The following is a 24,239-nucleotide window of genomic DNA, read 5'->3' as shown; positions in this document are numbered from 1 at the left end:
GTCCCCTTTCCCTTGTCTCCCTTCTTGGTCTCCCCTCTTGGCCCACCATTTGTATTTATCCAAAAGACCCTATATGAAGGATCTGCCTCTTCCCTCTAGGCCCAATCTGTTATAAAGATGGAATATGAAGGGTTGAGCCCTGTCTTACTCCCCAGGTGTGTGTTCACCTGTTTGTCTGCAGGCAGGTCATTCTGACCTTGGTCCCAAGGAGATAATAGAATCCACACCCAAGGTGCAGCCTGGGCAAGGACATTGCTCTGGAACTCTGAGAGACCACGACCCATCTTTTAATCTTGCTTCCTTGTTAAGCCCTATATAAGCCTCCCCCCAAATCTAGTCCCTAGTACAACCTCCAATCTCACGGGAAGGTCTGTGCTGCTCTCTGTTCCTTGCCTGTTGATGATCAATTCTGGCTCTATTCCTTTTCCATTCTCCTTACCAGAACAATACAGACTATTTCTGGTGAAAGATATAATTCGTTACCTTCTGAAAAATACCTAGTTATAAGTAGCCAGTGTCTTACGTGTATGGATCATACACAGCAAAACAGATTTCAAAACAAGTACAAATTCAAAACAAATTTAACAAGCATGACTACAGAACTTTACCATAGGGACTGGCTGGAAAACTGTTTAGCTTTAATCAATGAAACAATATTGGCATTACAAGTAATGTTGGTGATACTAAAAATTAGAACAATAACGTGGTTATACCATTTCAGTGACACCTGACTTTGGCTACTCAGACTTGTCTAAGGATTAGGGGATGCTAGAGAATAAATGTGTTTCCCCAGCTCAGAAGGAATAAAGGCAGCAGCCCATAGCTGTCATTTGAGCCTTTAGCTCCCATTTTTCACTTGGATAGTAGGAACGTTTCTCTTTCTCCTACTTTAACTATACTAAAATAAACCCTACCTGTGAATATGGCTGAGTGGTAGAGTGCTTACCGTGCATGCATGAAGCCCTGGGTTTGATGCCTCACTACCAGATGACCAGAGCTGTGGCTCAAGTGGCAGACTGCTAGCTTTGAGCAGAAGTAGTAGCTCAGGGACAGTGCCTAGGCCCTGAGTGAAGTCCCAGGACTGGCAAAGATAAATAAATTAACCCCTTGCTAAAACTTTTACCTGTGAGACTCTCCTTTCATGAGACACTGACATTCATTTCACAGTTGAGCTCAAGGATCAATAAATAGCTTTGTGCAGAAATGGGAAGCTGGAGGAAGCCCAAGACTATTCTCTGTCGCTGGTTAGGATTTGGCCCTCTCACCAGGCCCTCTTACCATCTTGGCCAGGTCTGATTACCAGTCAGGGAACCAAGCCTTTATTTCGAGGCTTTCTTTTCACTTTCAAATACCCTGTTGACTGTAAACACCTCCTTTCCTTTTCATTCTTCCGTGGGTAGTGGGAATGACTCTCTTCTCTTAGATTGTCAGTTTCATCTTTGTCCTATTTCATCTTTTTATTTTGGTGCCAGTCCTGGGACTTGAACTCAGGGCCTGGGCACTATCACAGAGCTGTTTTGCTCAAGGCTATCTGTCTACCATTTCAAGTTACAGCTCCACTTCTGTCTCTTTTTGGGTGGTTAATTGGAGATAAAGTCTCATGGACTTTCCTGCCTGATCTGCCTTCACACTGTGAAGGGTTGCTGAAAAGAAATTCCCATGCTGTTCTAGGGAAGAGGATTTATTAAAAGCAGGAGAGAACAAACCTCCAGAGCACAAGATGGAGTCAGGTGGAGCAAGAGAAACTGTGGGCAGGAGAAGAATGATTATATAAGGAAGAGCAGGGAAGGGAGTGTTGCCACAGTGGAAGCAAAGGTGACCTCAGAGAATGGGAAAATGACCTCAGAGACTGCCCTCTGGCAAGCCAGTTGCCAGGACTATAGGTGCTAGGCAGGGGGCTTCTAGAGTGCAGGGGGAGAGAACCCCTTCCACAGGGGCCATTTCTCCCAGGCGGACCTAACATTCCAGCCTTTTGATAGTTATAAAGGGACACTGAGTCTCTGGCTACTTCCTGCTGACAAGGGACATCAACTTAGAGGTAGAATGTGGAGATGTTATCCGGTCCAAGAGAAGGTAGTGATAATAGTTCCTTGGTAGTGAACATGCATATGTGTCTTTGGATGAAATCCGAAAGAAGTCTTATGAAACAGGGGCTTGGTAGGTGGGAAAGAAGATGCAGTATAACTTGAAGTCATCATTGGTATAGAAGGGGTGGTAGCAGGAGCCTTTTTTACTTCTTTCTTTTTTTTTTTTTTTTTACCACTTTTACTTTTTTACCATTGTGGCTGTCTGTTGAGCTTATCTGCAGTGGGAGTGGTTAGCAGACAGATTAAGAGTCAAGAAAGACTTGAACCCCAGGAAAAATTGGGAGAGAAGAAACGAGGCCTTGATGAGAGGCCAAAGGAGACTTGGAATGGGACAGTGGAGTACGATTAAGAAAGGAACGTGAAAAAACCTTATCTATTCTACATGTCATGGCTTGGTAGTTACAGAGCAAGTAGGACTGCATCTACACCCACCATCAAGATCTGGGAGAGAAAAGACAGGCCAGAATATTCAGGTAACATCAAGTAACTGGTCCCATATACAAAAGAAAGGCTACAAATAGTTTGTCTGCAACCTGAAGAGATACCCTGGGCTCCTCCATTGTGATGCTTGTGGGATCCAACAGCCCTGGACACTGTCAGTCTTGTTGCCAAGTTCAGTATCTTGGATAAGTTGGGCTCCTCCCCCTGTGGGGGGGGAGGGAATGGGGGGGAAGGGATGGGAAGGCTTGGCCTACCTTGTAGAAATAAGGAAAGACAGTTGACTCCCCATACTTTAGAGGATCCAGACAGTGGTCATAGAGTAAGACAATCTCTCTCCTGTTTTTCTTTGCCAGTCCTGGGACTTGAACTCGGGGCCTGGGCACTGTCCTTGGGCTTTCTCAAAGCTAGAGCTCTACCCCTTGAGCCATAGCACCATTCTGGCTTTTTCTGTGTATGTGGGTACTGAGGAATGGATCCCAAGGCTTCACTTTACCACTAGGCCACACTTCTGGCTCCGAGTAGGACAATCTCTTGCCCAGTGGCCTTCCTTTGCACATTTAAAGCATGGTCTGGATCACTACACTGGGTGACTTTCTTTGAGTTGCCCAGAAGGCAGCAGCCAGGAGCTGGAAATTTTTCCTATCATGGGCAGCCTTATCAGCTTTGTTCTGTTCCTCCCAGTGATGGAAAATCTTAAAGGCTATGCTCACCAGCTCTTGTTGGGGGGTTTGAGGGCTGTCTTCAGCCCTTTTCAGCTTTGTTTGTTTTTAAATTTCAGGAGAGATAAAAAGGGTATTAAAGACCACTATATCGTCCTTTGACTCTGGGTTTAATGTAACACCAGCGTGCCAACATGAGGCAATTGAGAAATTTGGCTGGGTCTTCAGTGGCTCCCTGGGTAACCTCCTTTAGTTTATCATAGCTGATTCTGGTGCCTCTTACTAGGTGAAGAGAACTCTCCACCCAGTGCTGAAAAGCCTAGAGATGAGAGAGACCCTAAATTGAACGCAGATGCCCAGCTCAAGGTGAGCCAGGAGAACTCTGCTTCAGAGAAATGCACACGTCATAGCCTTAAGAAAGCTTTGCATAGAGAATGCTCTGCTTCTGCCTTAATAAACTCCCTTTTAAATGGCTTGAATCACCTGCCAGGGAGCAGTAACTAAGTATTCCTTCTATGGAAGATTGAGGCCTATCTTTCCTAGATGGAAAGATAGTGACTTCATAGGAGAGGACTGGTATCAAACTAAATCAATTTTACATAATATATTTATATGCATATTTTCTGCTTAAACATAGAAATAAGTCTTTAAAAATAGAACCCCTCTGTCGTTAGCTTTGCTGGGAGCACAGCCCCTCCCCGCTTCCTCTTCACCTGCCTGGAATCACCTGACTGTGCATTAGCAAAGGATCCTAGGCTCTGAGGTCACTTCCTCATCTGCTGAGGTCATTTTCTGAATTGCCCTGGTCATGCCTCCCTTGGACAATGAGAAGTTTCCTAGACTCTGAGATCACTTCTGTGTCCTCTGTGGTCCCGCCTCCTGCCTTTCCCTATATAATCCAGCTCAACACAAGTCCCCCTCGCCCCCTTCTACTTCTTCTCTTTCTCCTTCCCTTCTGTCTCTGCAGGCCACCATCTTGTGAAGGCCCTTGGTTTGTTCTTCCCCACAATAAACTCTTTCCTGGCTGAACCATGTGGCAGTTTTCTATTCCTTTCCAGCGAATCTTACATCGGTCACCAAGGTTGGAATCTATTCCAAAAGTACCATCCATTCTTTCAGAAATATTGGCACTGCTCCAAAAATAAGAATGGAGAATGATAGTTTCAAGAGAAGCATGGAGAGCATAGTTTCAGAAGGGAAGATCTGTTTCCAAAAACAAAAAACAGAGCCAAAGAGAAGGCCTCAGAGGTCGCCTTTCAATCTAAGGCCAAAATACTTCTCCTTTGAATACTGGCAGACAATATATTTTTGCCAGTCCTGGGGCTTGAACTCAGAACCTGAGCACTATCCTTGGGCTTTCTCAAGGCTAGCACTCTACCATTTGAGCCACAGCACCAGCTTTTTCTGTGTATGTGGTATGGAGAAATTGAGCCCAGGGCTTATACATGGTAAGCAAGCACTCTACTACTAGGCCATGCTCCCAACCCCACAGACAATAATTTAAAAGGGGGAAAGAAACACATTCACACTCGGGCCAGAGTTTGGCCTAGTGGTAAAGTGCTTGCCTAGCATGCATGAAGACCCAGGTTTGATTCCTCAGTACCACATACATTGAAAAAGCCAGAAATTGTGCTGTGGCTCAAGTGGCAGAGTACTACCCTTGAGGAAAAAGCTCAAGGACAGTGCTTAGACCCTGAGTTCAGTCCCCAGGACTGGCAAAGAAAAAAGAAAAAAAAAAAAAGAAACACAATCACACTCATTAAAATGCAGGAGGAAGTGGTTTTATTGCCATTAATATAGTGCAATAAAGTTTCACGGTCAAATGTTTGTAGTATTTCTTCTCTCAACACAGACAGCACTCTACAGCAGCAAAGAATCCTGTCTCTTTCTGTCCCAATTCTGTTCTATCAGATTCTGCTAACTCTTTTCTTCTGTGGGAGTAAAGGAATAAACAAAGAAAATAGAAACCAAGCCTATAATTCTAGCAACTCAGAAGACTAGTATCTGAAGATCACAGTTCAAAGCCAGCCCAGGCAGAAAAGTCTTTGAGACTCTTATTGCTGACTAACCACCAAAAAAGAAAAAAGTAGAAATGGAGTTGTGGCTCAGTAAACACTGGCCTTGAGTAACTAAACTAAGGGACAGCATCCAGGCCCTGAGTTCAAACCCAAGTACTGACACAATAGACAAAAAAGAAGAAAAAAAAATCGGAAGGATCCGTAAGATAAACTGTGTCATATGGAAGGAGATGGGCTTAAAACCTTAGATCAGTTTATCTAAGTGCACAGGAACTAGCTGATAAGGGGGATCAGTCTTTTCTGGGGGATCGCAAGCAACAACGAAGAATTTGTACTGGGCTTCCTCGCTGTAGCGGCAGTGTGGATACTTCCCTGCCGTGAGTCTGCAGTGGGTGGAGTTCACCGGCTTGCCACTCTGGTGACAGTTCATCTCACCATTCTTACAGATGATATTGGGTAAATCACAGGCAGTGGCCACATTCTGGAAAGAGTCATGCAGAAAGGCGTTGGCTGGCTTACAGTGCTGCGTGTAATTGTTGACACCGCTCATTGCCCTGTTGCATGGCTGAGAACTTGACTGGATGTGCTGAATTTCAAACCAATGAGCCTTAGTGAGTCCCTTAGGCCAAGCATCAAGTGGATACATTGGCTCGCATTGTGCCAGCAGCAGCAGGAGAGAAAGGACTCTCATGAGATCCGGCACCATCTTTTTCTGCAGGAAGATAATGGGACAGCATAGAAATCATAGAGCAACATACCCAGGCACAGTTAGCCTAAAATCCTAGCTATTCAAGAGGCTTACACCTGAGGATCACAGTTCAAATCCATCCCAGGAAGGAATGTCTGTCTTACCTCCAGTGGCTCAAGTGATAGGTAGAATATCAGCTTTGATCAAAAAGGCTAAGAATGAGGCCAGGAATAGCTTACTGGTAGAGTGTTTGCCTAGCATGCATGAAGCCCTGGGTTCAATTCCTCAATATCACATACACAGAAAAAGCTGGAAGTGGCACTGTGGCTCAAGTAGTAGTGTGCTAACCTTGAGCAAAAGAAGCTTTCAGGGACAGTGCCCAGGCCCTGAGTTCAAGCCCCAGGACTGGCACACACACATACAAAGTTGCATGAACTGGGTGTATAGCCTAGTGGTAGAGTGCTCAGCTAGCATGTATGAAGCCATGAGTTCGATTCTTCCATACAACATACTCAGAAAATGCACTGTGACTCAAGTAGCAGAGCACTAGCCTTGAGTAAAAGTGTCCAAGGACAGTGCCCAGGCTCTGAGTTCGAGCCCAAGCATTGGCACAAAATAAAAATAAAAAAGAGAGAACAAAATTATTGATCGATGGGATCTACTTTGTTCTCATAACTCCATGCTGATCCCTTGGCCCACCGACCACCTTCCCCTGTGATCCCTCCCTGATTCCCAGAAAAACCTCACCCCTGAAAACCTCACCCCGGATCTTAGGGCCTTATCTACACTTACCTGAAAGTGTGGGACCTCAGGAGTCAGAAAGGACACTCCTATTATAAAACCCCAGTCCAGACAATAAACCCACAAGACACGACAAAGAAATTCTAAAAACCAGTCACCTTAGACTGATAAAATCCTAACACCCCCTCACCCACCACACACACACACACACACACACACACACACACACACACACACACACACGACTCTTCCTCCAACCCTGCTCTGTGATATGGATCCCTCTACAGCCATGACCTGCTGCTGAGGTCTCTTGTCTTCTTTCTCTCCTTTTGTCTGCTTCATCTTTCCTAACACTCATGACTCAGTTTCCTACCAAAGACTGTGACTATCTACTTCGTTTTGTTTTTCTTTAAAGATTTCATATTCCACTAACTCACTCACTCCTGGCCCTGAAGTTTTCCTCCTACCAGGTATTGGTGATGGGCTCTTGCGGAGTTGGTAGTTAGTCCCAGGTTCAGAGAATTTGTCCGCTTTTCTTCTCTTAAGCCTGCCACAACTGGCTTTGTTGGGCAGGAGAAAAAATATTTTGAGCTGTAGGAAAGAGAAACCTAAGGTTTTGCAGAAGGTAAAGTTTTACAAAAGTGAAGTGAAACTTTCAGCTTTCTAATCTGATCTTTATCATGGTGCTGTAATTGTCCCTAGAGAAAGAGTAAGGTCATTTAGAACAAGATGATTCAAAACTCACAGAATTGAGGAACTTATCACTTCCTGGAAGGTTCAGTGACTCCTTCTTGACTGGAGCCTTTGGGCTTTTCATGCTCTATGATTTCAATTGTTTGAGAGAAAAATATACTATGTGAATCTGATATAATAGCTGGTAATGTTTATTTATAGGAGATGTGAACAAAATTTTTCACTTATACATATTTGTTGAATCAGATACCGGAATATTCAAATTTAAGAGTTCACAATCTATTGGAAGGATCAGGTTAATAAACAAATATATTCTAAATTAATATATAGGTCGGGCATGGTAGCTCACGCCTGTAATCCTAGCTACTCAGGAGGCCAAAATCTGAGGGTCACTGTTCAAAGCCAGCCTGGGGCACTAAAGACCATGAGACCTTATCTCTCCAATTAACCACTAGAAAACCAGAGGTGGCGCCGTGGCTCAAGGGGAAGGGCGATAGCCTTGAGCTGAAGAGCTCAGAGAAAACACCCATGCCTAGATTTCAAGCCCCATACTGACAAAAAAAAAAAAATATATATATATATATATATATACATATACTTACACACACACACACACACACACACACACATATATATATGTGATAATTCTAGGAGGGTACACTTGAACAAATTTTGAGGAACAATTAGAAGTTAGGCTAGGTGTCAGGGCTCATGACAATAATCCTAACGTCATAAGAAGCTGAGATCTGAATATCACAGTTTCAAACCAGCCCAGGAAGAAAAAAGATACAGGTCTTATCTCCAACTGTGGCTCAAGTGTTAGAAGTGAAAAAGTGAAGCAAGAGCACTGGGTTTGGAGTTCAGGCCCAAGTAAATAAATTTTAAAATCCCATTATATCCAAGAAAACTGAAATAGGAAAAAAAAATCAAAGTATGAACAGGTTGAAAATAAAACTTATGAACGAAAGAAGCAAATGCATAGATTTTCCATGTTTGTAGATAATGATAGTGAAGGTTCTCAGGATACATGTTCTTCCCAGCTAGGCATCGGGGCATATACCTATAATCCTAATACTTTGGATTCTGAAGCAAGATCATGAGTTTCAGGTCAGCCTAATCCTAAGATTGTGTCCCCAGAACTTAAGAAGTCAGTTTCTCCCATCCTGATTTGTAGATGAAGACAATTCCTGCAGTAACTCGGAAAGAAATAATTTTGTGGATAATATACTAAATCCAAAGCTCATAAGGAAGGCCAAAGATTCAGAATTGTCAGCCAAACAAGACACACAAGTACTCAATTTCAAAGGAAGCTACAGTTGTAGTGACAAAGACGGAATGCCAGTCAGCTTTCTATTACAGTGACGAAAACTAAGAAACTAGAGTGTTGTATCTTAGTTCAAATAGAGATTTAAGTCTTTCAAAACCTGATGTCTTTGCTAGGAGGGCAAGGAATTTTTTTTCCTTCATTTTTTTTTTCTTTTGTTGGTCACGGGGCTTGAACTCAGGGCCTAGGCACTGTCACTGAGCTCTTTCACTCAAGGCTAGTGCTCTATCACTTGGAGCCATTGCTCTACTTCCAGTTCTCTGGTAGTTAATTTGATAAGAATCTCACAGACTTGCTTGCCCAGGCTGGCTTTGAACATCTTCAGATCTCAGCCTCCTCAGTAGCTAGGATTACAGGCATGAGCCTGCAGTGTCTGGCTTCTTCATTGATTTTTATTGAGTACAGAGAAATGTATTCCACCAGGGTTGGGCTGTGGAACTCATATTTCCAATAACTGGGAAGGACCAGCTAGGTCTTATAATATTGAGCCATTCTGTAAATTCAACTCTCTACCAGAATCAGACAAAATTTAGCGACTTTATCCTTTCCATTCCTCTCAAGGTGCTTTTAGACAGTAACATTTTCCTTAATTAGATGGTAGAGATCTTCCAGAAAATCAGGAACTTGTTCCATTGCAATTGAGAAGTCTCTAAGATTTTATTGCCTGTTACAAAACATGCTTGTGCAGATTAACTTTCCAATAAAGTTAATCTGATCCGTTGAGTTTACTTTTTACTCTTTCTTTATTCTAGTATCCTCATGACTCAGTTTCCTAACACATGGAGCAGGCAAGCGGCTCCCTATTTATGGGTCCTGCCCCTCTGTTCAGATTGATTGACTCAGGCTCACAATCTCCTCCAGATTGGCTAGTTGGAAGAGAGTCAGATGTATTTCCATTAAGGTGACCAATAAAAGACTTTGAAATAAGATTAATTGGTGCATAAGCAATCTCCAAAACATACTTGTTAGCCTGATCTGCTCTATTTTAGGAGACACTCCATCTCCAGCCTGGTGATAAAGTATGGCCATATGGAACAAGTAGTTGCAACCCCTAATGGCAGCTTTCCTTAAGATAATGTCCTCATTTGGCCAGCTATAACCATAAAAGGCAACAAATGGCCCCCTTAAAGTAATCTCCTGCCCTACAACTACAACCATAAATCAGCCCTCACCAGGTCCTGGAATCGTATGTTATCTTTAGGCTCTAGCTGTGACTGCAGAGTACCCCCTGCCTCTACTGGAATTCTTCATTCTCAGCCCTCCCCCAGTCCTGTAAAGATACTCCCTAGTACAAAGACCAGGGTTTAATTCCTTGATACCACATACATAGAAAAAGCCCAAAGTGGTGCAGTGGCTCAAGTGATAGGGCACTAGGCCTTGAGAAAGCCCAAGGACAGTGCTCAGGCCCTGAGTTCAAGCACTGAGACTGGCAAAAAGAAAAAAAAGAAGGAAGAGACATGCTTCTCAAAAGTAACAAAAGGGTAGACCCAAAATGTAAGCAACCAGAATGGTAAACAAAATCCAGAAACTTAAAAAGTATAACAACATGAAGAGTAATTGTGAAAAAATAGAAACTCCTACCGTTTCCTATGTGTAAGCCAGACCCCCTTTGCCTTTATCATATAAATTCCCTTTATACCAAAGAGCTATATGTCTCTCCTCTAGAATATCCACACTCTTTTAGTGTGTGTTTTTTTGACTTTCTCTTTGTCTACATGCCTATTTATTTGTTTACTCATTTGCCTACTCAATAAAGCTCTTCCAAGTTTTCTTACAATTGTGACTTGTCCAGAAAATCCTATTTGGTGATCAGAGCCAAGGGACCCTAAGTGAGAAGTCTCTACTTTTAAAGGGAACTCTCAAACCTTCACCTGCATCCAATGACAAAAGCACTTAACAGAACAAAACAACGTATTAATTTCATATCCACAAAGCCAGTAGGGAAGGTGTGGCGGAAGTTTTAGAGTACCAGTCTTAGATAACATAGCTACGAGACAGCACCCAGGCCCTGAGTTCAAGCCTCGGCATTGGAACAAAACAAACAAAACAGCAGAAGGGAATTAAATAAATGAGGACAGAGAGAGTAGCACTTTATGTAAAGAACACTGTAGAACAAATTTGTACTTTCAAAAATATCTATGTGATACATAACAAAATAATTGAAAAACATTGATAGACAATACCACTGGAGAACTACTAAAGATTCTCCCCAAACCTGGGACACAGTCCAGGCTGTGAACACCTGTAATTGCCACTGCTCAGATGGCACTGATAGGAGGATTTTGATCCAAGAGCAGCTGGATCAAAGAGCAGATTGCAAAAACCAATCTGAAAAAATAATAAACAAGGAAATCATAACAACAAAACTCTGGAGCAGAGACAGTCTTTCTAGTAGAAGACAGGGTCTATCTTCTTCATATCTTCTATGCTCTCCACATATCCTTCCATATTACAATGGAATTGAACATAGCTATAGCTCCTGATCTCTCTGTAGCTCTTTGTGAAGCTGTTCCAGTGGCACTTGAGCACTTTGATGGGAGTCTGAGCCCATATGTAGGCATTTCTGTAAAACCTTTTCCAGTTGACACTATTGCATACTTGCTTGATTTTGTACCAGGAGGCATGAATAAACAGGTGAGAAATCTTATGTTTGAGATCTTTCTCCCTCATAAGTACATCACATCTGTATGCATGAAATTCTTGGTTTGGATTTAGATAGTGCTTTGCCATAAACTCCTTCCTGGAAAAGTCGCGGGCATGGACATGTAGACTGCCCTGGAGGCAGAGGAGAGCCACAAGACTGCTCCAGATCTTCAGAGAAAATGCCATGTCACCTGTAGGTACACAGGGAAGAGAGAAGAAAGTACAATGAAATATTGCTCTGGGCCGAGCTCTACTTTATTAATTAATTAACTGATTAATCAACTGATTTAGTGTTCATCCTGGTGCTTGGACTTAGAGCCTGAGCACTGTCGCTTAGCTTTTCACTCAAGACTGACACTCTAGCACTTGAGCCACAGCTCTGCTTCTGCCTTTTTGGTGATTAATTGGAGTTGAGTTCAACAGACTTTTGAACTATGATTCTCAGATCTCAGTGGCGTGAATGTGTCACGTATGCCTGGCTAGAGCTCTATTTTAAAATCCTTTCCCCTGCCAGTTTTATCATATCAAGTTCCCAGGCTAGATGATGACCACTTTCATTAAATAATGAAGTTTACAGGGAAAAAAATCTGACAGAATATGTGAGCCAAGAAGGAAATTAAGGGAAAACCATGAGAGAAATATATTTTGAAAATGACCTTAAACCCCTTGTGTGCCTTCTCTTTATACTTAAACGGAGCTAGCTCTAGTCAGCAACTAAACTCAGAAGATCCGGTGTTCTTTTGAATACAGAGTAAACCATTGTTTTATTCTTTACCATCTGAAATGTCAATCTCCGTCTCATGACTCTAGGCCTTGCAATCAAGTATCCTATCACAAACTCTCCTAACTCACCTGCTTCAGATTCAGCATTCACGTCGCTGGTTACAGTGGTCTCGATATGAGGAGCTGAAGGACAGTCTGTGTCCTTCTTTGTTTCCAGCAGAGAAAGGAATCGCATTCGCAGTGACGTGGGTGTGGTTAGAGAGAACAGGGTCATAGAAATATCTTTTTGTGTGAGCCTACCCTCTCATGTGGAACATTAAGTTCACTTTGAGACTAGTCGTAGGCAAAAGCTATAAACATCAAAGAACAAGTCCTGGCACAAAGGAATTTGCAAAGCAGATGAGACAAGTGACCTCAGAGGGCTTCAGCTGGAGTTTCAGGAGATAATCCGAGTTCTGGTCCCTAAACTCATTTCAATGAGACTAGAAAAGGTATCTAGACCAAAGTGCAAATTATGGGTAAACTGAGATAGTAAACCAGGTACTGGTGGCTCATGCCTGTAATTCTAGAACTCGGGAGACTGAGATCTGACAGTTGTGGCTCAAAGCCAGCCTAAGCAGAAAGCCTATGAGACTCTTATCTTCAATTAAACAGCAAATATGTAGACGTGAAGTTGTAGCTCTAGTGGTAGAGTGCTAGCCTTGAGTAAAAGTTTTCATGGACAGTGCTCAGGCCCGGAATTCAAGCCTCAGGACTGGAAAAAAGACGGGAAGAAGGGAGGAAGGGAAGAGGGGAGGGAGGAAGAGAGTGAGGAAAAGAGAGAGGGAAAGGAGAGAAGGAGGGAGAGGAAGAGTGACAGGGAGGGAGGGGGAGGGAGGAAGAGAGGGAGAGAGAGGGAGGGGGAGAGAGGAGAACCTGAGATACTAACCCAGACTCTAAATCTTGCCAGGCAAGTGCTCAACCTAGCCTTTTGCTTGTATTTTGCTTTTGAGACAGACAGGGTCTCACTAACTTTACCTTGACTGGCCTCAAACTGAAATTCTTCTGCCTCCATCTCTTGAGTAGCTATAGAGTAATGTTTCAAGGAACAAGATTAAGGGACTGAGCATGTGAAAGGCTCTGAGTTTGATACTAAGCATGGAAAAATGAATAAAATAAAATAGTAAACTAAGAAAGTGAACCATAGTTTCTCAAAGCATCATATCCATATTAATTATAGTATAGTATATAGCATCCGTAAATAATTTGGAGAATTATAAGAAGAATGCAAAGGAAAGTAGATCTTAAAAAATAAAGTGCTAGGGGCCGGGAGTTTGGCCTAGTGGTAGAGTGCTTGCTTAGCATGCATGAAGACCCGGGTTCGATTCCTCGGTACCCCACCTACATAGCAAAAAGCCAGAAGTGGTGCTGAGGCTCAAGTGGTAGAGTGCTAGCCTTGAGAAAGTCCAAGGACAGTGCTCAAACCCTGAGCTCAAGCCCAGGACTGGCAATAAAATAAAATAAAATAAAATAAAGTGCTATACTACTATCTGATATCTTCTTTTTGTGTGTGAGGGGGGAGAGTAGGGAGTTTGAACTCAGGGTCAGTTGCTCATTTTTAGCTTTTTATTTTATTTTTATTGTCAAGGTGATGTACAGAGGGGTTACAGTTACATACATAAGGTAATGAGTACATTTCTTGTTGAACATTTTTACCCACTACCTCACTTTTCTCCCACTTTCCCTCCCCCACAACCCCCCCTAACATTTTAGCTCAAGGCTGGTGCTTTGCCATTTGAGCCACATCTCTACTTCTTGTTAGGTAATTGAAGGTAAGAGTCTCATGGGACTTTTCTGTGTAAGCTGGCTTTGAACCTTGATCCTCACACATCAGTTTCCTCCGTAGCTAAGATCACAGTCCCGAGCCACTGGCACCCTGCTCTATGGTCAGTAATACAAGTATGGTTGTTCTATCACAGACATTTCTATCAACAAGTGCTGTGTCTATCAAATAAGCAATGCTCTGCTTTAGATGTGGGAAAACATTTACTGTGAATGCCAAGGATAGTCATGAATTGAGGTCATGATCAACCAGATCGTGTGTGTGTGTGTGTGTGTGTGTGTGTGTGTGTGTGTGTGTGTGCGTGCGTGCGTGCCAGTACTGAAGGCTTGAACTCTCTGGACCTTGTATTCTTGCTTGGCTTTTTTACTTAACGCTGCCACTTTGCCACTTAAATCATACCTCCACTTCCAGCTTTTTGGTGTTCAATTGGCGATAAGAATCTCATGACGCCAGGTACCAGTGTCTCATGCCTTTAACCATAGCTACTCTGGAAGCTGCAACCAGTTCAAAGTCAGCCTGGGCAGGAAAGTCTGTGGGACTCTTACTCCAATTAACCACCAGAAAACCAGAAGTGGTGTTGTGGCTCAAAGTGGTAGAATACTAACTAATCTTGAGAGCAAAAGCTCAGGGAGAGTGCCCAGACCCTGAGTGTATTGTATTTTCTTCACTTCACATTTCTAATAAACCGTTTTTTAAAGAAAATCCATACTGGGGCTTGGCCACTTTTTCTGAGCTTCTCGTTCAAGGCTGGCATGGTACCACTTGAGCCACAGCTCCACTGTTGGCTTCTTGCTGGTCAATTGGAGACAAAAAGCTTGTGAATTTTCCTGCCCAAGATGGCAGGATTGAGGTCTAAACCTTGAATTTCTTACATCAGTCTCCTGAGTAGCTAGGATTACAGGAATGAGCTACCAGGGTCTGTCTTGGCAGTCAGTTTTTATAAGTGCTAGACCATTTTTGAGTCAGTAATAAATTCCAGGAAACAAGCCAGCTATCCCTTATTCTTTCGTCCACATCACTTTATTTCCATGTGGGCTGCAACCCATTCAGTTTCTCCTACACAGGTGTCTGGTTTTGTCTTTGCTAACAGTAAAGATTAACATGCTATAAAATACTAGCACTTAGGTCAGTCCAATTATTGCTATAGCTGAATTCTATACCAATAATTCTACACTGAAAGCTCAGTTGTTTTACTTATTTTTTTTCCATTTTTACTTTCCATTTTTATATTATTGCTTATAAGGGAGTATAAAGTCATCAGTAGTTTATTAGGCAAATTCCACTTGGGTAAAAGCCTGCTAATCTAAGAAATGAACTCAAAGTGAGGAAACTGAGTTTAAATAACTTCTTAGAGCCATCCTGGTGCCTGGCTGGGTGGAGGGGGCTTTCCACCCAGCAGTGAAAAGCCTAGAGGCGAGAGAGGCTATTCATTAAATGTAGATGCCTAACTCAAGTGAGCTAGGAGAGCTCTGCTTCAGAGTAATGCAGATGCCATAACCTTAGGAAAGCTTTGTTAACTTTACATGCTGGCCTTCAGTTTTCCCTCTGCTTGTCTCTGATCATCTCTATCTATGGAAAGTTTGGGCATATTCCCTATATGGACGTTTTAAGCAGTACCTGAGCTACTGCTCTAATAATGTCTGTTTCTGCTGGAACCGGAGCTCCACTCCAAAGCATGTGGTTTTTGTCTTTAAAAGCTTGATTCAAGCTTTGGTTCTGGGCTGCTGGTCTTTGAGACAGTAGTTTACCATGTAGACATATAAAGACTCCCCAGTTCGATCTCTCCAAATGTGGCTCCTCTGTATCTTGCTGACTGGATTTACTTTACAAGAAACTCAGAAATCTAGACCCTTAAGGACAAAAGATTTGTTTGGGGAATTACAAGAAATGTTATTACAAGGTGAGTGCAAGCTAAGAAGAAAAGCTATTGGATCAAAGAAAAGAAATCCAGCTTTAAAATAAAACTCATTGTGTGTGGGGGGGAGGGAAATGGGTACCAAGACATGTGAAAGGGTATCAATGTATGTGAATTAATGCACCTTCTATCTAGCAAATACCATGTAACCCTTTTACTAATTACAATAAAAAAATAAAAATAAAAATAAAATAAAATAAAATAAAACTCATTGAAGTAGTCAGGTGCCACCACTGAGAAGCTCAGCTTTTGAACTTGAATCACCTTAAGTCACTGTCTTCATTACCTCCCACTCTGTCAGAAGCATAGGGAATGTCATTTCCTCACCTCCTACTCTTATCGTGAGGATCAGATACATGGTGAAAACCACAGTGGCGCCTCAATGTCTCTAAGGACAAACTGGTCGTTGATCTATATCTTACACAGGGAAGAAATGTCTCTAAAAACTACAATACTGGGGCCGGGAGTTTGGCCTAGTGATTGAGTGCTTGCCTAGCATGCATGAAGACCCGGGTTCGATTCCTCGGTACCACATACATAGCAAAAAGCCGGAAGTGGTGCTGAGGCTCAAGTGGTAGAGCTCTAGCCTTGAGAAAGTCCAAGGACAGTGCTCAGGGCCTGAGCCCAAGCCCAGGACTGGAAAAAAAAAAAATACAATACTTACAACCAGTGAAAAAAATCATCAGGTCCTAATCCACTCTAGCAAACTGATAAAAGTCTAGTCGTGCTAGGGTACTCGTGACCCATGCCCAGGCAATAAATTCTGTGAGGCTCTTATCTCCAATTAACCACCAAGAAACCAGAAGTGTGGCTCAAATGGTAGAGTGCTAACCTTGAGCAAAGAAGCCAAGCAAAGTTGGATACTGTGGTTCACACCTGTAATCCCAGCTACTCAGGAAACTGACATTTTTGGAGCCAGCCCAAACAGGAAAGTCTGTGAGACTGTTATCTCCAATTAACCGCCAGAAAACCAGAAGTGGCGCCGTGGCTAAAAGTAACAGAACAGCATCCTTAAGTGAAAAAGCTCAGGGAGGCCTGGGAGCGTAGATTGCTTGCCTAGCATGCATGAAGACCTGGGTTCGATTCCTTGGTACCACAGACATGGAAAAAGCCGGAAGTGGTGCTGAGGCTTAAGTGGTAAGAGCCTTAGACTTGAGAAAGTCCAAGGACAGTGCTCAGGCCCTGAGTTCAAGCCCAGGACTGGCAAAAAAAAAAAATTGTACACGGACAGTGCCCAACTCTGAATTTAAGCCCCAGGACTGGCAAAAAAAAAAAAGCTAAGGACCTGCATTTAAGCTCCATGACATACACACACATACATACACACACACATGCACACACACACATGCACACACACACACACACACGCACACACACGCACACGTCAAGCAAGAATATAAGGCCCTAAGTTCAAGCTTTAATACTGATTGGTTTAATTAATTAACTAATTAATACCAGTGATTTCCTTAGTTTAGGAAGCTTACTTGAGAATTTCTCTTCTCATCTGCTAGTTTCTTTTTCTTTTTTTTTTCTTTGCACTGGAGATCGAACCCAGCACATTGCACTTGCTAGGCAAGCGCTTTGCCACTGAGCTACATCCCAGCCCAAATCTGCTAGTTTCTTAATTCTCAAGTTCAAGAATAAAGTAGAAGCTGGGAGTGGTGGCTCATGCCTATAATCCTAGCTACTCAGGAGGCTGAGATGTGAGGATCAAGGTTCAAAGCCAGCCCGGGCACAAAAGGACCTGAGACTCTTATCTCCAATTAACCTCTAGAAAACAGGAAGTGGGGCTTGGCTCAAGGGTAGGGTGGTACCTTGAACTGAAGAGCTCAGGGACCAAGCCCAGGCCAAGTTCAAGCCCCATGACCCCCCACCACACACACACAAAAGAATAAAATAGATTTTCCTGTATAAAATGCTCTGTCTCATTCTGCTAACCAAAAGTCCACCATCAATAAAAGTGTACTCTGTCTCACTGTAAGAGCTGACAATAGTTCATTCGTAGAGATAGTCATTTACTCGGCCACTGCCCTGGCTTGTCTGGAGTGCTGTAGTCAGAGGAAAGCTCTGAAATAAATTGTTATGAGGTAAAAGGCAGGAAGGGAGAGCTTTTGCAATCTGGCTTTGTCCTTTTTGTTTTTATTTTTGTTTTTATGGATCATGGGTCTTGAACTCAGGACCTGGGCACTGTCTGTGAGCTTTTTCACTCATGGCTAATCTCTACCAATATGAGGCACAGTACCATTTCTAGTTTTCCGGTGGTTAATGTGAGATAAGAAACTCATGGACTCTCTCACAATCACAGCAGACGTCTTTGAACTGGGATCCTCAGATCTCAGCCTCCTGAGTAGCTACGATTACAGGCAGGAGCCACCAGTGCCTGGCTCTTTGCATTTTTTTGTTTTAATCCTTTTAATTAAAACAGTGGTAGTTTTGCCTTTAGCGAGAGAGCAGGCTCAAGCAAGGGCAAGTAGCACCACCTGCTGGCCAAGTCCAAGAACCGCTAGCAATGAGGAACTGCTCTCAATGTCTGAAATAGCACCATCTGCGTAACACTTACCAGTATTGTAACAGCTAACCATGAGTGATAGGATGCCGGGGCCAGCCGGCAGCAAACCAGGGTTCGCAGATTGGGATTCCTGAAATAGGGGGCAAGGACTAGGAAAAAATAGAAGAGAGACAAACAGATGGGGTTCAGGAGGGCTACAGCCAAAATCAGGAGCCACAGCTTAAGAAGCCTGTAGCCCAAGACCGTAGCCCAGTTTATTTCCAGTTCTGACCTTAAATACACTTCTTTAAACTAGGGAACTGCCAGGGGCTACATTCGTACAAACAGTATCAAGTCTCAAATAGGTTTAATGAGAAGCTATCAAGTCCCAAACAGGTTAAATGAGAAGCTATTGACACAGCCCAAAATCATGATAAGAGCTTACTTCCTTGTGTACTCAATTGTGCGGGTCCAAGGTCACTGACCCCACAGTCAGTCCCCAACAATAGGAAAACGCAAAGGGAATTTGAAATGAAGGATGCAATCACAAGGTCTCAAAAAATATATTTAATTTCTGACTTCTTAATATCCTTGACCCTATAGACTGGCCAAGGGTCAGAAACTTCTCACAGACTTATCTCAATAAGTACTCAAACCCCAGATGCTTATGCTGTTGACCTTACCATTGACACCCTACTTTCAGTCTACTGAACATGTATTTACAACAGGTTCTTAAATTGATTTTGCTACCAGAAATTAGCTAGAAGCAAGAGATAAAGCTTGACATCTGTTTCCATTTTATATTTGTCATTGTTTGTGTTTTCATTCTTTCCATAGTCACCTTGAAATCATCTTGGGTTTCAAGAAAGATGGGACTTATTAATAACATCTTTATGAACAGCAACAAAAAAAAACCTAAAAAGAATAACAGGCTCTTACAGAACAGATCACCTCAAATGAAGATAATTATCACTAATGGTCAGACTGCACCCTGGAGCCAGAAAGTTCATCTCAAGCAATGACAACAATAACTTCTCTGGAGCCCAGAGAAAGCAGAACTGAGAATGACCAGACAGGCTGATAGGATACTGGGTCTAAGTAACAACGTACTGTAATCGCCACCAACCTGGTGTCTTGTTGGGTGGTAGGGACTTTTCATGTAACTCTAAAAAGGCTTTGGGGTGATATAGGCCATTGTTTGAATTGAAGATGCATCATGCTGTTTAGCTTCCGGAAAGCTTTGCTAAAGAGAAGTCACGCCTTTAATTTTTCCCTTAGAAGGTTTGATTTGTCCACCCTTGAGTATTTCCTTGGCTGGTCTGATTTGCTCACTCCTGATTGTTCCCTTATATGGTATGCTTTGCTCACTTCTGAGTATTCCCATGTATGGTCTGTTTTTGTTAGGTATCATTTCCCCACCCCAAACCTGTGGATTTTGCCTTTAAAAGCTTTGTGCAAGCTATTTGAGGGGCTTCAGGTCTTTGGGACTGGAATCCACCTGCAGTTGCTTGCTTGCTTGCTTGCTTTCTTCTTTCTTTTTGTGGGTCATGGGGCTTGAACTCGGCCTGGGCGCTGTCCCTGAGCTCCTCAGCTCAAGGCTGCTTTCTAGAGGTTAATTGGAGGTAAGAGTCTCAGGTCCATTTGTGCCCAGACTGGCTTTGAACCTTTGATCCTCAGATCTCAGCCTCCTGAGTAGCTAAGATTACAGGCGAGAGCCTCCGCATCTGGCCAGTTGCTGGCTTTCTAATAAAGACTTACAATTTAGAGCTGGGCACAGTGGTTCACAGTGGTTCTTTGCTACTCAGGAGGCTGAGATCTGAGGACTGTGGTTTAAAGCCAGCACAGGCACTAAAAAGTCCATTAAGACTCTTATCTCCAATTAACCACCAGAACTGGAAATAGAGCTGTGGCTCAAGGGCAGGGTGGTAACCTTGAGCTGAAGAGCTCAGGGACAGCACCCAGGCCCAGAGTTCAAGTCCCAGATCTGACAAATAAATAAAGACTCCCAATTTGACCTCTCAAAATGTGGCTTCTCTGTTTCTTGTGATCTGATTCCCATATAACAAGGCCACCTTGTAACTGTGATGCTTAACGCTGCATATCTTTGTCTCCTGCTCCTAATTCTTCCTGTTTAACCTAATGCTCACGTCTGTATCCTAAAGATGGCTGGAGATGGTCTGCAGTGGGATGTCCCTATGGCGTGCCCACACCATATAGTCTGCTTTCTCTGTCATATTTCTTCCCCAGTAAACTTCCTTTTAACTTTCATTACCTTTGAGTCTTTCCTAAATTGTCTCGGGCTCGATTAAAGGATGTAGACGAACTGCAGTGAATTTTTGGTGCTATCTTTTAAGTGTGGGCTGTGTGTAAACGAGGATCTCTCCACACTGTACAATGTAAATCCTCTGTAGAATCCCCTGAAGAAGTCAGCAGGCCACCTATTAACACCATCCAACTGCTCACATGTCAGGTGAAAAGATCTATGTTTAGCATAGCAATGAAGAGCGATATAAGCATTCCAAGGTCAACTTTCTAGCACTTCAAACTAAAAAGATAATTTTTTTGCCGGTCTTGGGCTTGGGCTCAGGGCCTGAGCTCTGTTCTTGGACTTTCTCAAGGCTAGAGCTCTACCACTTGAGCCTCAGCACCACTTCCGGCTTTTTTTTCCTGTGTATGTGGTACCGAGGAATCGAACCTGGGTCTTCGTGCATGCTAGGCAAGCACTTTAACCACTAGGCCAAACTCCCGGCCTAAAAAGATAATTTTTAAACAAAGCTTTCTAAAATCACTTGATTGGATATGGACTGGTGATGTCAGTATATTTCATTCTGTAATTTGGGTTCAACTCTCATTTACAATATGTTTGGTCCTATTAACTAATTCATGTTTATAAATTGCTGTGTGGAGAGCCAATATGAGATTACTTTCTTCTGGGTCTCTTGAAATATGACTATACACATACACAAGTGAAAATACACATTACATATACATATAGATGTATATATATGTACACATGTACAAACATACATATGTATATGTGTGTATATACATATTTGCTCACCCCTGAGTATTTCCATGTATGGTCTGCTTTTGTTGAGCTTGGGTCTCCATTCCAAACATATGGGGTTTTTTTGCCTTTAAAAGCTTTGTGCATGTGCCGGGAATTTGGCCTAGTGGTAGAATGCTTGCCTAGTATGCACGAAGACCCAGGTTCAATTCCTTGATACCACATACATAGAAAAAAGCCAGAAGTGGTGCTGAGGCTCAAGTGGTAGAGCTCTAGCCTTGAGAAAGTTCAAGGACAGTGCTCAGGCCCTGAGCTCAAGCCCAGGACTGGCAAAATTAAAAAAAAAAAAAGGCTTTGCGCAAGCTATTTTCTGGGAGTGTGTATATATACATATATAGTCCTAATATACATATAGTCCTAATGACTAAGGTTTTAAAACCGTCCAAATAAATCTGTGGGGAGGTTTTGCCAGTCCTGGGACTTGAACTCAGAGCCTGAGCATTGTCCTTGAGCTTTCTCAAGGCTGGTGTTCTCCCACTTAGCCACAGCACCCCTTCTGGCTTTTTCTGTGTATGTGGTACCAAGGAACTGAACCCAGGACTTGGTGCATGCTAGGCAAACACCCTACCACTATGTTGGGAGCCAGAGTGGAATCAAATTGTACCTTGATTTGCATCAGACCATGGCTTTATTGTCTTATTGTTTTCTGGCCTTAGTCTGTTTAAATGACCTGAGATTTACCATATGAATGTAACAGCTGGAAGTTCCCTGGTTTCAAGAAGGGATATAAGCCTGGAGTTGACAATAAACGAGGCTGCAGTTTTTACCTGGGCGGCAGACCTCCTGGACCCGATGTGTTTGTCTCTCTTCTATTTTTTCCAGTCCCTGCCCCCTGTTTCAGGAACCCCAATTTGCTGCCGGTAGGCCCCGGCACCACTAGACTATGCTTCTAGCCCTCGAAATTAATCTTACATTTATAAAAGATAGAGTTTATGAGGCTTATATGTTCAATTAAGTTTGTCATAATTTAATTCACTAAGGTCCAAAAGGTAATACACTGATGTAAAACTAAGCCACAATTATCTGATTATTCTTCTTTTGTTTGGTACAGAGAACTGGACTGAGGACCCTGCACTTGCTATGGAAGGGCTCTTCCACACTAAGGCCAAAAGTAGATCTTAATCCTCTGTCTACTCTAAAGCAATAGTACTGTCTTAAAAGTGTTGTTCTACTCATAATAAGGAATCCTAGGGCTGGGAGTTTGGCCTAGTGGTTAAAGTGCTTGCCCAGCATGCATAAAGACCCGGGTTCGATTCCTTGGTACCACATACATAGAAAAAAGCCGGAAGTGGCGCTGAGGCTCAAGTGGACATTGCTCAGGCCCTGAGCTCAAACCCAGGACTGGCAAAAAAAAAAAAAAAAAAAAAAGGAATCCTAACTTTAAAGGACGTTTTGTGTTGTATGGTGGTAGTTGCTTTAGCCAGGGGCTGGTGACTCACATCTGTAATCTTAGCTACCTTGGGAGACTGAGATCTGAGAATCATGGTTCATAGGCCAGCCCAGGTAGGAAAGTCCATGAAACTGTTATCTCTAATAAACCCCCCAAAATCTAGAAGTAGAGAGAGCTTGGATTAAGAGGTAGAGTGCCACTTGAGTAAAATATCTCATGGACAGAGTCCAGGCCTTGGGTTCAAACCCCAGGATGAGCGAGCACACACGCGCGCGCGCGCGCACACACACACACACACACACACACACAATAATTGCTTATATTTTTGCTAATTTTGTTAGAGTAATTACTGAAATGTAACTGACTCTGGGTTTATTTAAATTTCTGTGTCAGGCTTTTATTTATTTATTTATTTATTTTGATGGCTCATGGGGCTTGAACTCGTCCTGGGCGTTGTCCCTGAGCTCTTCAGCTCAAGGCTACCACTCCACCCTTGAGCCAAGCCCCACTTCCTGTTTTCTAGAGATTAATTGGAGATAAGAATCTCAGGTCCTTTTGTGCCCAGGCAAATTTTGAACCTTGATCCTCAGACCTCAGCTTCCTGAGTAGCTAGGATTACAGATGTGAGCCACCAAACCCAGCTTGTGTCAGTCTTTTAAAGGACACTTTTGTGTTTAAACAAACAGCTGTTGTTCAAAGTAATATTCATCCTGCTTTTAGTTACACCTTAGGCATCTTCAGGCTTAACTGAAGAACCAGTCCTTTTTAGCAAAAGCAGTCCCGTAGTCCTGGTTACAAAGACAATCTTTGTGTGAGGAGTCCCTTTTTATGGAATAAGTGAAACAAGTTTCTGTGTGTGGTCATGGATTGGAAGGCATCAGTCTTTGGATGGAGTGCATGAGGATAGTAAGATGTATGCATGCAAGGAAGACATGAAAAAGGATAGAACAAGAAAATATTATCCCAATAGCGTGGTCTTTTTTTATTTCTACTGGTAAGTCTTTTATTGTAAGGAAAAACCATGAACAATCTTTTAGTCAGGAAAAGTAAATGAATCCTTAAGATCTAGTACATTTTTTTTTTTATCACCCTGACTTGCTAGAGTGACTCAAAAGTACGGGAAGACAAAGAAAATGTTTAACATCTCTTCTTTATATTATCATACACAAACATAGCAATAATGTTAGTGCTCAAAGTTTTCCACTCCATTATTCCCAAATGGTTTCCCTCAATGGCTGGCATTTTGGGAGTAACAAAAAAGCAGACACTTCCAAAGAACTAGTAGTGGGTGTGGAAAGCTCTGTGTGGGCAGTTTGCACGACTGAGTGTTACAAAACTCAAGTCTTCCACTACAGCTTTCAGCAAATCTCTTTTATATCACCTCATCGAAGTGCTGGGGTATGAAAATGAAAACCCTTGGATGCAAGTGCTTGGAAATTGTTCAAATACGATATGAATACATTCCAGAGGACAGGATCTGAGAGTGCTAAGCTGACTAGTATTAAAAGCAGCTTATTGTACATAAAAAAAAACTCGTTAC

The 24,239-nt window shown here is 42.7% G+C and overlaps 2 protein-coding genes across 2 annotated transcripts; both read right to left on the bottom strand.

The window, feature by feature from the left end:
- Window positions 1-4,960: 4,960 nt before the first annotated feature.
- On the bottom strand, window positions 4,961-7,230 carry LOC150066449 (ribonuclease K6-like). The gene is made up of 2 exons (XM_090354919.1): window positions 7,068-7,230; window positions 4,961-5,917 (listed from the first exon to the last, which is right to left on the bottom strand). Exon 2 carries the CDS (start codon window positions 5,909-5,911, stop codon window positions 5,450-5,452), a length of 462 nt encoding a protein of 153 aa, XP_090211045.1. The 5' UTR covers window positions 5,912-5,917; window positions 7,068-7,230; the 3' UTR covers window positions 4,961-5,449.
- A 3,809-nt stretch (window positions 7,231-11,039) lies between these two features.
- Window positions 11,040-11,480, bottom strand: LOC150066448 (epididymal secretory protein E3-beta-like). Its single transcript, XM_090354906.1, has one exon. It carries the CDS (start codon window positions 11,478-11,480, stop codon window positions 11,040-11,042), a length of 441 nt encoding a protein of 146 aa, XP_090211032.1.
- Window positions 11,481-24,239: the final 12,759 nt, after the last annotated feature.

This window comes from Megascapheus bottae, chromosome 2 (assembly GCF_031878675.1).
Source record: "Megascapheus bottae isolate mThoBot1 chromosome 2, mThoBot2.hap1, whole genome shotgun sequence".
NCBI lineage: Eukaryota > Metazoa > Chordata > Mammalia > Rodentia > Geomyidae > Megascapheus > Megascapheus bottae.
Note: the sequence above shows the minus strand (reverse complement) of the source record. Positions and strands in the feature narration are given on the sequence as shown.

Excerpts from the sequence above, each read along its gene's own strand:
- LOC150066449 (XM_090354919.1), bottom strand. The coding sequence starts at position 5,911 with ATGGTGCCGGATCTCATGAGAGTCCTTTCTCTCCTGCTGCTGCTGGCA.
- LOC150066448 (XM_090354906.1), bottom strand. The coding sequence starts at position 11,480 with ATGGCATTTTCTCTGAAGATCTGGAGCAGTCTTGTGGCTCTCCTCTGC.